The sequence below is a fragment of the Rhizophagus irregularis genome, chromosome 8 (genome assembly GCF_026210795.1).
Source record: "Rhizophagus irregularis chromosome 8, complete sequence".
Classification (NCBI taxonomy): Eukaryota; Fungi; Glomeromycota; class Glomeromycetes; order Glomerales; family Glomeraceae; genus Rhizophagus; species Rhizophagus irregularis.
This window is the reverse complement of record NC_089436.1, coordinates 1,632,854-1,646,696: the sequence shown is the minus strand read 5'-3', so window position 1 is coordinate 1,646,696 and position 13,843 is coordinate 1,632,854. Positions and strand designations below refer to the sequence as shown.

At 31.4% G+C, this 13,843-nt stretch overlaps 5 protein-coding genes across 5 annotated transcripts; 3 read left to right on the top strand and 2 right to left on the bottom strand.

The window, feature by feature from the left end:
- Window positions 1-633: 633 nt before the first annotated feature.
- Window positions 634-4,989, bottom strand: OCT59_028259 (uncharacterized protein). The gene is made up of 9 exons (XM_025313205.2): window positions 4,110-4,989; window positions 3,940-4,036; window positions 3,655-3,840; window positions 2,840-3,576; window positions 1,994-2,761; window positions 1,817-1,926; window positions 1,629-1,744; window positions 1,254-1,548; window positions 634-1,180 (listed from the first exon to the last, which is right to left on the bottom strand). The coding sequence occupies exons 1-9, from the start codon at window positions 4,459-4,461 to the stop codon at window positions 791-793; spliced, it is 3,051 nt and encodes a 1,016-aa protein (XP_025188036.1). The 5' UTR covers window positions 4,462-4,989; the 3' UTR covers window positions 634-790.
- Window positions 4,990-8,383: 3,394 nt separating this feature from the next.
- Window positions 8,384-8,746, top strand: OCT59_028258 (uncharacterized protein; the record flags this gene model as incomplete). The annotated part of the gene is made up of 2 exons (XM_025324114.1): window positions 8,384-8,535; window positions 8,629-8,746. The coding sequence occupies 2 exons, from the start codon at window positions 8,384-8,386 to the stop codon at window positions 8,744-8,746; spliced, it is 270 nt and encodes an 89-aa protein (XP_025188035.1).
- A 1,480-nt stretch (window positions 8,747-10,226) lies between these two features.
- On the bottom strand, window positions 10,227-10,533 carry OCT59_028257 (uncharacterized protein; the record flags this gene model as incomplete). Its single annotated transcript, XM_025313204.2, has 2 exons — window positions 10,227-10,369; window positions 10,446-10,533. The coding sequence occupies 2 exons, from the start codon at window positions 10,531-10,533 to the stop codon at window positions 10,227-10,229; spliced, it is 231 nt and encodes a 76-aa protein (XP_025188034.2).
- Window positions 10,534-12,094: 1,561 nt separating this feature from the next.
- OCT59_028256 (uncharacterized protein) lies at window positions 12,095-12,840 on the top strand (the record flags this gene model as incomplete). Its single annotated transcript, XM_025324113.2, has 3 exons — window positions 12,095-12,113; window positions 12,241-12,494; window positions 12,592-12,840. The coding sequence occupies 3 exons, from the start codon at window positions 12,095-12,097 to the stop codon at window positions 12,838-12,840; spliced, it is 522 nt and encodes a 173-aa protein (XP_025188033.2).
- A 203-nt stretch (window positions 12,841-13,043) lies between these two features.
- Window positions 13,044-13,843, top strand: OCT59_028255 (uncharacterized protein; the record flags this gene model as incomplete). Its single annotated transcript, XM_025313203.2, has 2 exons — window positions 13,044-13,280; window positions 13,493-13,843. 2 exons carry the CDS (start codon window positions 13,044-13,046, stop codon window positions 13,841-13,843), a joined length of 588 nt encoding a protein of 195 aa, XP_025188032.1.

The window sequence follows — 13,843 nt, the reverse complement described above, 5'->3', positions numbered from 1 at the left end:
GATTAATCTGTTAATGTTACTTTGCCCATAAAAAGTGTAATGCTTGAAAAGAATAAAGAAAACAGTGCATATCCAACTAATCAACTTAGAGTGAAGGTATGTTTTCTTTAGTATATTACAGTAAAGTTTTTTTTAGTAGGTGGTGATTAATATGACCCAAATAAAATTGGGCGAAGCTGAATAAAAGGGTAGCTAAATAAATTTAATCTTCATGCGTCTTCATCGTTATTTTAAGAAATTTCACGCGAAAAATACTACATCAAGTATCACTTATCGAAGTGCATCAACGGCAGGTTATTTTTATACGCGCAGAGCGCATATTATTCATAAAGTATTGTGCGCAACATATGAAGTCATATGCGCTCTTATATATAATAGTAAGCGCCATTATGATCACGCTTGTCTACTTTCAATCTCGTGCGCGGAAATTTAAAACGATGTACGCGCCCAGCGTACATCTTTTTAAAAACTCCGCACATAATCACGCACACAAAAACTTGCACTTATATTTTCCGCACATTGTACACAATGTTGCGCATAAAAATTTCAAATCACGTGCGCACTCCGCAACATGATTTTCCCCAACAACTACTGGTTGCGCCAACTGCGCGAATCCAATTTCCATCACTGAATTGCTATCAGAACATATATTTTAGGTAAATTTTAATAAATAATTTAAATACATATATTACATACATCTTATAATATATATACAAATAAGAAAACCAAAAAGCTTATTCTTTCATCACATTCTTTCATTGCATTACTTTTTAAAGTCAACCAGGTTCAATCAGCCCTGCCAAGAAATATTATTTCCGCTAGGACCTGCCGTAACAGGTTGAGTATCAAAATTAGTACCACTCGGCTCAATATAGTTACCACCCACTCCACTTCCTTCAGTAACATCCTGTTCCTCTTTATTCTTCCCTTTTCCTTTTTCTTTACCACTGCCAATATCCCACCATTTATTAAAAATTTCGTTGACTCCAATTAAATAGCTTCCCCTACTACTATGGCCCTGATAATCATCATCTGTCGAATCAGAAGAATAATGATCACGTATACTTCTATAACAATCATATGATCTACCGATTATATTAGTTGTTATTATTAATGAACAGGTTATTAATGTTAATAATGGCACAAATTTATAATCTATTACTAATTTTAAATAGAGTATCTACGAAATACGAGAAAAACATAATTAGTTTACATATACATAAGAGTTTGTAGTACATAAAAAGTGTACTTACTTGGATCACTAATTGAGGTAAATCTTCCACTAGTAAGATAGCCAAACTACCCAAATAAATGGTTCTATCGGCTAAATCATCAAAAGGTGCACTTAATTTTTGAAAATTTGCCAAATTAGAACTTAATAATTCCAGTGATACTAAATCAATATAACCAAGTACAAGAAGTATTGTTGTCGAAAATGAATTCTCACGTGCAAAATTAGCAAATAAAGGGTTACTATAATATTCTCTCAAAAATATGAACATTGTTATAAAAAAATTTATTGATAAAGGTGCTAATAATAAAATAATGCTATTGATATGAGGAATATAACAGTTAGTTTCAGTCGAATATTAGAAACATAAATGATTCATTTTAGTAGTATTAAATACCTTGGTAAATATAATGTTTGTACATCACGACCATTATAAAATAAAAAGATTATATCCATAATAAAATCTACAAATATCACAACAAATTTGAATAGTGACATACTAGGTATACCATTCTAAAAGATGAAGTTTAAATATAAGTATATTTTAGATTATTTTAAAGTTTATAAACTAATGGAGTTTATTACCTTAGGATCCGTAGGATTAATATTGTGAGCTAGGAATACCAGCACAAATAGTACAAATATAGCACAAATGATTCCCGCTATTTCATATCTATATGCAGGCCACACACTTACTAAATAATTTAAAAAGTAACAATTAGAATATAATTAATCGTTTCTACTAATATTTTCTCTTCTTACCTATTTCCTTCGCACCATAACTAGAATCTAAAAAACTAGTAGCATTTCTAGGACCATTTAATTTAGTAACAAATTTATTTCTAACTAAAGTATCAATATTATTAAGAATTTGTTCGGTATTCATGTCTTCTTTATTTCTAGTGGCTTTTAATTGAATTTTTATTAATATCGGTAAATCATCTCTTATGCCTTCAAATTGATATCGTTTTGATGTACGTAATCTTTCCAATGGTACTGGGATCGATTGTGAAAACGAAAGCAATAAATTATCAAAAAACCCATCCCTTTCTAACGATGTCAATTCTTGAAATAATCGTGTTCCCGTCGCATTCAACCGTAACAATACATTCTTATCATCCGTAAATTTTTGCTCTTCTGGCAAACCAGTTTTAACCGTCCAAACACCACTTTCAATACCCATTAAAGGTTCATTAAAATCTTGACTCCTAACAAAATTATCATCAACTATAATATAATAATTAGAATTTAATTGATTAAACGTTGATGATAATATTATTACTTCTACTTCTGTATTATTTGTATCGTTAACATATTGTACATATTGAGGTGATAATGCTGAAAATGTTTGTCTTAATAAATCGGTATTAATTGTTGTAGAATTAAGAGCAGATTGGTATACTGATATGAATCCTGTTGATAATATTACTGGATTTTTATATTTTATTATAATGTTTTTTGTGTCTGTTGGTATCGTTGCGTTAATTGGTGGCACAGTACTCGATATTTGTTTATTTTCATATCCATCTCCTATTACGCAAAGGAAATTAGTACTCTAGTTAAGACTTAATGAATTGTTTTAGATAAATAAATATTTATTTCTCTTACCATTATTGACTTCATTTTTATGTATATCATTACTTATAATGTACCAAAATGTACCCAAATTATCTTCTCCTGGTACAGCAGTCCATATTGTATTATTATTTAATACATCATATTTTGCTCTCAATATTTGCGGAATTCCCCAATCATCTCCTTTAACAACCGCCCCTTCCGTAATGTTATACAAACTCCCTTGCAAATTTGAGTTATCTTGTCTGACACCAATCATACAAAATCCATAATGAGTTAGTGGAAGTACATCATTGTAAATAATAGCGACATTTCTATTTGTTTCAAATCTAATTTCATAATTAGATAATTCTTTATAAGATAGTATAGATCCTACGCTTAAAAAATTTATAATTCTCCAAAAATATTGCAATTGCGGTTGCAATTGCCATGTTACAATAATAAAACATGTATAACCTGCTGATGATGTATCTATTGAAGAAGTGCATAATTTTATGGTTATATTTGCATTAGCTAATAATGTTTCATAAATTACTGTTGGTGGTGTCCAAGTAAGTGCTGATTCATGGAGGAATGTGATGTAGACCTGTGAATGTGAGGAGATTGATGTTGGTGTACTCTCTGGTTGAGAATCTATTGAGTGAATGGAATATGCTAATCCAAATCCACCATCTAATGTTCCAAATGTTTGAAATGAAACTATTCTATACTGTTCTGATGATGGCACCACAGGCGTAATAACCCCCTCTGACATATTAGACAATCTCCTTCTAAAGTATGTAAAAAAATTACTAAATAAAAAAAAAGTGATCATCAAAGAAAAATTTTAAAAGTAAGTTCCACATTACCCTATATGATCCCAATCAAATTTTCTCCAATTTATACTAAGATTATTATATGTTATTGTAAATAATAATGCCCCACTTTCCGTATCAGAGTTTGCTTGGTTTGTCTTAATTGTTATTTTTGATAAATATGGAAATGATGATATACTCTTTATATCCAAACTCATTATGTCGCTCAATTCCACTTCACTATATATTTTACATGAGAAAAGTGTGTCAAGTTTGTAAGAGTTTTTTTAACTATTAAAAAAAACTTCACAGGAAAGTGAAATAGATCACCATACTTACGGTTCAATTATTGTTCCATCTAACGTTGTAGTCATACCCATAAATCTTACTTGATTGATGGCTTCCTCCCTCAAATAACTTATAAACAGAATGTTATCTGGATATAGTCGAAATTAATGATATTAATCATTAATGAAACTCGATCAATAATCATTTAATTATTCACTCACCAGGTAAAGCAAATAAACTTATTCTATCAAGAGGACAAAAATTATATACTGAAAACGAATCACTATAAAATACAGTTGAACTTTGTATAGTTCCATTAGGGTACAATGATCTCAACGAGAACAAGTTCAATGAATTCGGACCTCCTCCTTGAGGACAATTGGTTGTTAAACGAGTGGTTAATATTGAAGATTTCTGAAAAGTTACTGTATCAACTGGATACAATGGTACACCTGATGAATTGTCATCTAGTTTTATCGTGCGAGCTGAATAAATGCTATTAGCGAAGAAGGTGAGAAGTACAGTTATAAATAGAAATGTTATTTTAATGTATGAAATTATTTGACGCGTCATTGATTTATTTAAATTGATTATTATTTATTCGTTTTTTCTACTTTTTTCATTAATAAATCATTAGCCTATTTACAAAGAAAGTATTTTGTCATAAATATAAACTATTAAAGTTCTATTGTCTATACACGAAGAGTTTCGACAAAAGAAAAGAAAATTATTGTAAAAGCCTCAACTATTTATAATTTACAAAAGTTACACTAAATATTTAAAAAAAAATGCCACCTGGGCGTGCCTCTCTTCATTTCATTTTTGTACAAATCCGTCTTTCAGCTTCTTCTTTACACTCCTTTTTATTATATTTAATGAGCTGTGGCTCATATTATCCGAATTTTTTTTTTTTAAAAAAAAGGATGAAATATCATGAAAACTTTATTAGGTTAAAAAGTGAATTGATCGGTCGAATATTTTAATGGTATACATATTGTGAGCATACATTAAATTCATTCAGGCTGTGTTTGTAATTATAAATTTTGAAGTTCGCTTGTTGACGGAAATGATGAAATAAAGAATAAACTGGTCTTGTAAATCGACAATTGTGTAATAATTTTATACTGTATATATTATACAGTAACGTGAAATAAAAATCTAATTGGCTGGATTTTACTCTTAAAAAATCGCCGCAGCTCTCTATCCGTGAATTACTATTGGTGCATCTAAGAAGGAAAAAGAAAGCGTTATTGGAATTTAAATTCTAAATTATTAGTTTCTCCATGATTATTTGGAGAGATGAAAAATGAAATATTAATGAAGCTTTAAAATGGTTAACGAAATCAGCAGAAAACGGAAATGTTAATATCCAAATACTTATGGGACAATTACAAAGAAAACAAGGAATCCATCAAATTATTTTTAACGAACAAGAAAATTCATGACTGAAAAAATATTTACTTTAGTAAATACTTATTAAAGTAAAGAATATTTCATTCTAAAGTAATAAGTAAAGTAGAATAATACTACCAAATTATGCTTACTACATGAACTAAAAGAGTAGAATTATATCAAATTATTCTTATTACGAATCTTGTAAAGGAACATACAGAAGCGTCTTAAAAGATTGGCACAAAAATGCTTTATGTTTAAGAATATCAGAAGACAACCTAAATATTATCCCTTAAATGGTTTCCAGGTAAATTTAACTGGAAATTTCAAAAGGCGATAAACATTACATGCTAACGCTCCTAGATGTTTTAATGTTCCTTAATTATCGTTTAAGGATACTCAAAGTAGAAATCGTAGAGTAAATGCAGAATAGTAACACGAAATTTATTGGTTCAATAGATAAGTACGAGGATAGTGAGGCAGTTGGGTATGTTAATATTGTATATTATTTATTAGAATGAAATTTACATTTACTGGCGCTATTCCTTTATGTATATTTGTATGAAAACACACCTACAACTATATGATTATTTTTAGTATCAAATTACTTATGCTGAACCTTGATATGAAAATATCGGATTACCCTATTACCCTTCAGATACGTGCTAATCAGAGTCTCACATCAACTACTAGTGAAGGAAATAGTTGTTTTTGTTGATGATTGGGTGATGATGGTCATTCATTTGTTTATACTTGGTATATTACTATTTTTTACTTTTTTTTGTTTATCTGGAACATTTGCGAAGAAATGTACAGAACACATTTCCTCCTTCAGGCGTTTTCCTTTAAGAGTGTAATGATTAACTACGTTTATAGAACTATTACTGGTGGCTATATCTAGGGTTAGGATTCATACACAAAAAGAACTGAAATCCAACCCACCCTGGCCAGATCACTACTGGAAACTTTACACTAAAACATTGTTACATAGAGAAAGCAGAAATTTCATTTGCTTGATCCATTCTCTTTATTGTGTAAAAAGTTAACTTTTAAGAATAACTATTTAACACGTCAAATATATGCATCCAGGTATACGCGATGAAATATTAGCGTATGTCTGTCTAGCTTATGGAATGCTAGCACTATAAGCATCAAAGGGTACAGTGCAGAAGATTTGTTGCCCGGTATGAGTCATATTCTCATATTAAGTTTGATACAGGCAATGCACATATTCAACGTTGCATAACATCTTGTTGGAAAAAGAGTATTAGACATGCATTCCTGTCACATAGATTTATGTATATACTTCGAATTAATCACAATCATTGATATAACACTATCGAAGCCAACAGAGTTCAAAAGTAATTGGTAAATGTTCTTCGGCTATTTTATCATTGGAACACAAAATTAAAAAAAATGACAAGAATATATTTTAATATATGTCCTGTCATAGATGTTTTAGCTGGTCACTCAAAGATGGACACTAGTATCTGTTGTTAATGTACAACAGACCTTTTACAGTATCAACGGAGGTGATTAAGGATTGGTTAATCCAGGATGTATATAATAAGAATAGTTATTCCAATCAGCTTATAAAATGAGATAATCAAAAAAAACTAATAAATAGGGGGATTAAAGGATTTTGTTATTTATATATTGGCATGTAAAAATAGTACCTTTACATTTTTTTACATGAAGTCATATTCATTAAAAAATGAATAAATAGAAATTACGTATTGTCAGTTTAATAAATAGAGATAGTTATATTAACATTCAATATTTCAATTACACTTGTATATTACACATATTAAACAAAACAAGTTAGTTTCATATCTTTTTAGTACTACTTAGTTTAGCACATTAACTTTTATATTATTACACAGCAATTTGTAGCTGAATATTTAAAGTATTATACATAGAATGCATCAATATAATTTAGTGGAACTTGATATTTCAAAGGAACTCTAGCAGGTTCAGTAAACTACCAAGAGTATAAAGTAAAAAGAAACCAACAGTTTTTATATACAAGTTAAATTTTTCGGATTAGCGAAGCAAATCCTTTTAGAATTCAATGAATTTCCTTTTAAAAGTCTTTATATATTACTGCTTTATAAATGTGAAATGTGTGCCAGCTTAATGGCGCAGGCAGCGCCACAGCCTCCTGTCATATAGTACAACAAATCGTATCATTCGTGTCGCAGACATTATAAATTTTTTTTTTCTCACGCGCTCTTCTCAAGTAGAACGACCTCTTTATCGTTTTTATTTCTTACATAGTTTCTCTTAACGTTTATATAATTAATGGAATTAATATATATGCTTTATATTAAAATCGAAGTATTTTATTCGTTATTTAAATTTTTTAGAAAATTACACAAATAATCATTATGAAAGGCGATATTACCGAAAAAACACCGGTTAGTTAATTATCTAGATTTTTAGAGTATTTATACTTTAGAAAAAATAAAAAAAAAACGCGATTTTTTGGTAAAAGTGATACAATTTATTTGTATTTATTATATTATGTACTGTAGCATGTTTGTGTTTATTTTATTATTAATTTATCATGTATCTTTATTTCGTTAATCATTTGTTGATTTGTCTATAGCGTTGCATTTATTTTTGTTAAAAATCCATTTTGTTATCTTTTTTTTTAAATAATGATACGTTTTTATCATCTTTTATTATTAAATAACATCGTAGAATATTAATTTGTTAAATTTTTATTAATTATCTGTTGTAAAACTTTAATTGTTAAATTTTTAATTGTTAAATTTATCGTGAAGCTTAATTTGTTAGATGATATTGAATTATTATTAAAGAATGACATTAATAAAAAAATTCATTTATAGATCATTTCTTGGGATACTTTAGGTCTATGCCCGAATTTCTAAAACAAATACTTCCCAAAATTATACATATTTAATAAAAACATTTAATGAATTACCATCATTTTGAACTGTTGAAGGTTTTGAAATTCCACAATTTGATTAGGCAAACGAATGGTTTAAAGATTTACGAATCTAGATCGAAACTACAATGCCAGAAACTAAACGCTACGAAATAAAAGAAAAGCGTGTACTTTTTCGAGAAAAACAGCGATATGGTTAAGAAGAAACAAGGAAATCAGGAAACGAAGCGTCCACAATCATCGCGAGCAAAAAATGTTGGATGCACTGCAACGATCCATCTTCGTTTAGAGAGTTGGCGAATTGAGTCACCCACTAGAGATAAATTTAATTCACGCATAATCACGTAGTTAACTCGGCGGAATCATTGAGCTTTTGACGTGTAGACGGAGCAGTTCGTGAAAAATACTTGGACAATGTATGTTGAACTTCACTTTAGCACAACCAACGATCAAGAATTATTAGAACTACTTGCCGACCGAGCAAAAAACCCTGATTACGATTATATTGCGAAGTACAACTCAACTACACCTTTGACTACTACTTCAACCCAATAAATTAAAAACAATGATGACTACAAATTCGGGGAAAAGCAAGATCGCATAAAAACCCAAGGATATTTGTAACCCTCCCAACGAACCAAATAAAAACACAAATAACGCACTGGACGACATCCTATAAATCATCTATTAATTTACAGTATCGTCATAACAAAAACTCATTGCATACATTGCTTTATTCTAGTTAGAAAAATTAGAATGCACTTACAACCAGAAAACATAGACTCGTTAATCAGAAAGTTTGTGGTAATTCTACTACAAAGATTTTTTACGTGAAAATTCAGCCCCAAAAGATATGGTCAGTGTAGTTACCCTTATATTCTGATTTTTGCAACCGGTTCCTACGCAAGATATATTTTACTTAGAATTTATATAGAATTGGTTTTACTGATGGTTCTACAAAATATCGCATCAGATAATTACATGAAATAAACTGTCATGATTATTATTTATTAATTTTTCGTTAATAATTTCTTGGTGTGTTCTATAAAAATCAAAAGATTATCAAATAATCTTTTTTTCACATTAAAATGGATTCACTATTGCCTAACTAAACTAGATCAAGTGTTGAAGCATCAGGAGAACCAGTTGAACTAGTTGAACTAGAGCAACCAGCAATAGCAGAAGAATCAATTACATTAGAAAATAAAAAACTACTATTGACTACATGTGATCGATCATAACTAAGCTGCTAATATGGGTCAATTAATCGAGTTTGATTGACTCGATTAAGAACACTAATAAGAACATTTTCTTTTCAGCCGGATGTTTATACCATTCACAACCCATGCATTGTTTGCACCTCCGACTATCGTTTGTATTGCGTCAAATTCGTCTTAGTCGTCAAAGGTATTAAACCTTTTACCTAACTGCTAATCTTGTCATGGAGAACATCGCCTGAATTTGAACGTGATTGCAAACCATTTCGATTGCAATATCCTTATGAGGATGAACCACTACGATCACAATATTGCCAGGGTGTCCACATTTTGAAGAGGAGGACAGACAACAATCTCAAATACTATATCATCCTCATTTAAAGAGGAGAGAAACTTAAATTCGAATTTCTTATCAAGAATTTCGATTTTGTTATCAAATTTCTTATCGAATTTGTTATCAAGATTCTTGTTTTACTGTCAATTAGGTTGATCATTCCTTTTACGGTATCAATTCGATCTTTGAGTTCACCGTTCATTATTTCAATATCCTAAAAAATAAATTAATGTGAGAGAGATGTCAATCATTTTATACTGTACAAAATCACTTTTTACAAAAAACTATTCTTGCTGATAAATGTACATTCGCTTTTGATGGTGATTGTATAGTATAACGTAGAAAAACTCCAAATATTGCGATAAAATATTCAACTTAACCATAATATTTTACAGCTTTCTTCTAAGATACAAATTTGTTTAATATGTATATTATGGTGCCATGTTATCCACTGCGTTACAAATTCAGGTAGTAGTACACCAATTTATGAAAAACAAGAAAAACAATCAAGTCCAATTTCATTTTTAACGAATGGTAATGATGGTGGGGGTGGGTCACCATCATCCAAGTCAAAAATAAATGGATTGAATGTGTAAAAATATAACCATAATATTTTACAGCTTTCTTCTAAGATACAAATTTGTTTAATATGTATATTATGGTGCCATGTTATCCACTGCGTAAAAATATATCCTTTTCTTACCACCAATTCTTTCGCTACCTTCTTGTTTATCTTCTTTATTGATTTTTTCTTCATCTTCTTCAGTATTTTCTTGTTCATTACCAACCATTTTGATCGTTTATTAAATCAGTTTTTAAAAATGATATGATTTATATACTTATTGATTTACGTTATTAAAAAAGGAGTCTTATTTGTATCACCTAGGAGGTACATATACAGCTCCTTGAGTGATTTGTATGATATCATAATTACTTAAAAGGGCGAAATATTATTTTTAAGATAAGATGATGAAAATTATTGAATTAGAATATAGAATAGATTTTTTTATAACAGAAGAATTTATGTACACTGGTTTTAGTTTCTCCAAAGCACAGCTGGTTTACTCGAGCGGAAAAAACCCTCAGTGTTACTCGCTTGTATTCTGCGGACGTTTTTAAAACACAATCCCTGCACAAGCATCTGCTAGGTATTAAGTTGAAGGTCAGGAAAAAACCCTCATTGTTATTCATCTTGGATGGGCAGAGACGTTATTACCCTTCATTTGGAAGTCTGTCTGCTAATGACCCCCAGTGTCGACCAGGATGGTACGCTTCAACGCCAGCTGTACTTTCTCCCTGCGTCACATAGCATTTGAAGCTTCTATGTTTTTTAATAAAAGATTGACCTCCAGATGAAATTTTCAAGAAATAATAGTAGTCACTTGTATAGAAATATTGTGTATCCGGGCTGGAGTGACAATGTGCTAATATGGATAGTTTAGACGAAAAAAAAGTATAGCATAGAACTTTATCTCACTTTGTAAAACAAGTTTGTGTATAACTTATTTTTTACATCAATAAATCAGTAATTCCGATGAGGATATTACCTCGTTTTCTATCTATTACTATACTAACTCGAACTTTAGAATTATTCCATCTTGTATAAAAAATATTATCAAACATGCAATCTGATATTGATTCGTTGAGAGAAATAAACTCGAAGCTCCTAGCCGAGATTACTGACTTAAGAAGGAGAATGCTGAAGTTAAGGCTGAGAATGTGAAGTTAAAGCATGCTTTGGAAGAACACGAAGCCAGATTCACAAACCTAGAACAGAGAGATAAAGAAAAGACCACCCTTATTGCTAAATTAGATGATGATATCAAGGAAATCAAACAATCTTTAGCTAGTACTAGTTCTAGAACTCCGACATATGTCAACCTATTCGCACAGAAACTAAGACGTTGGAAGAAAGAGAGACGGATGCTTTCTTAAATGAGGTGCATAAGAAAAGACGAAAATAGGAAACGCAATAAAGAGAAGAAACTTCTGCGAGAATCAGCTATCCAGGAGACGCCCTCGATTTCCCAGAATACTACATCTAACTGCTATGAGCGAAAGAACGAGTAGGGCGCTTTGGCTTGTGAAGACTTGATTAAAGAAATATCTACTAGTATCAGCTGTAACGCATCTATCCAGAATCAGCCGAGAGGTACTTCGCATGACTCCATATCTCAAGTAACTGAAATTTCGTTGACCTCGGGTCAGGGAAAATCGGATATCCTACAAAATATAGCTAACTTATATGAAAAAGCTTGTGATGCAGAAGATGTATCGATAAAAGCTAATCAGTCGGAAATTTTATGCTGGAATAATTTTATTATAGCATTTGATAAAAGCATTAATGAAATCATGGCTAGAGATAGAGTAGGTATGAAAAAAGCCAAAGGACTAATTTATGATTTCATACTTGCGCAGAATCCCGACACTAAACGTCCCGCTCTATATAAGAAAATTGAAAGAGCTAGGAAGATTTACAAGTTAACTGAAAAAAATAGGATTAGATAAGATCAAACATATCAAATCATACAGTGCGAACAGTATTTCAAAATTTACCAATGAAGAAATTCAAAGAGTCATAGATCACTTTACCGAAAATCATTTCACTGATGATTCCGAGGACGTAGAACAAGATAACGAGGTCCTAGAGGAACCCGATCAGATTAATGTATTGGAGATCTTGCCTCCAAAGGAATCAACTGCACCTATCCCATTAGCCCATATCTTTAATTCTTCTGATGATTTCAAAGAAGTCAGCCCAAGCAATTCGCTCGAAGCTGAGGACGATTACTACAAAATGCTCTTGGAAGATTGTGCGAAGGATTGTGTATTTCGATTCTACACCTAAGTCGGTGAAAGAAACGAATGAAGAAGTTGTTTCGCAATCAGTTAAGACAGACGATGATAGTAACTGTAATCGCAACAGTGATTCTGAAGAAGAGATGCCAGACGATTCGGACGATGATGGATATAATGGATATGGTGGATATAATGAATATGATGAATGTGATAGAGGTTATTACTATCGTGACGGAAGATACGAAAGGAGAGGATCCCCAATGATGAGTTCTATTATCTCTCCGGTAACCGCCTGCTGAAAGCGCTAAAGGCAGGAGAATTATTGGGTGAATTGCATACTATTTTTATTTTTAATTTTTAAATCCACGTGAACTGGTGAATTGCATACTAGCATAGACTGAATTATCGTATAGGTTATTTTTTCGAATCACGTGGGTGGCTTATCCAAAAGAGACTGCGGTATTCCACCTGAAATGTTCCGGAAAAATTCTTGCCGAAGAATATGTCGAGTTCTGACAAATCATCATCTCTAACCAACCTCAGGATCTTTGCTTATAATGTCCTTAAAAGTCTCGAAGATAAGGCCGTTGGAGATAATGAATTTCCGGAACTAAGGAAATGCACTGAATGTGGTAACGAGATTCTTTCGTTTCCTTTTAAGGCGTTAACTTTACTCGGTTGCGGGCATGCGTTTCACAGGCTTTGTATCGAGAAAAAGCTTTTACATGCTGAAACGGGAGTATGTCCATTTCCCGATTGAAAGAGAGGTGTAGATATTATTGAAGGTGCGGATACTAGACGAGACTCTCAGTCAGGAGGAAGTAGAAACACAACCCGATCCACTCCCTCTAGTAGTAAAAACAAAAAGCGGGCTAACGAAATTACGGATTCTTCATCTAGCAAGAAATATAAGAAACATGTTCTACCAGAGGAACTCAACGTTTTAAAAAGGCTTATCCAGGAGCTACAGTATCTTCCGATACTACTCCACTTTCTAAAATCAAGGAAAAGAAAGGGCTCTATAGGGAATCCGCACGAGAAGTTGAAGGCGACCGAACTTTTTTTGAACTATATCTAAAAATTTCCAATGCTGAAGAGCGGAACGAAAACGCACGTCACGAACTGATTATTGCATACTACCTCTTGGGAGAAGAGTTAGAGAAGCGCCTTGTTCGCTATAGAAAACGGATGAAGACCACGAGGCCACAAAGAAAGTCTACAATGAAGTTAAAGATCAGCTTCCCAAAGAGGTTTCCAAGAATGCTATCTGAAAGAAGTCGGAAGGTCGAGGAAGGTTTATGA

Coding starts and splice junctions, on each gene's coding strand:
- OCT59_028259 (XM_025313205.2), bottom strand. CDS start 4,461: ATGACGCGTCAAATAATTTCATACATTAAAATAACATTTCTATTTATA. Junction 4,037..4,109: donor AAGTTTATTTGCTTTACCTG/GTGAGTGAATAA, acceptor GACTATATCCAG/ATAACATTCTGTTTATAAGT. Junction 1,549..1,628: donor CAAACATTATATTTACCAAG/GTATTTAATACT, acceptor TCATATCAATAG/CATTATTTTATTATTAGCAC.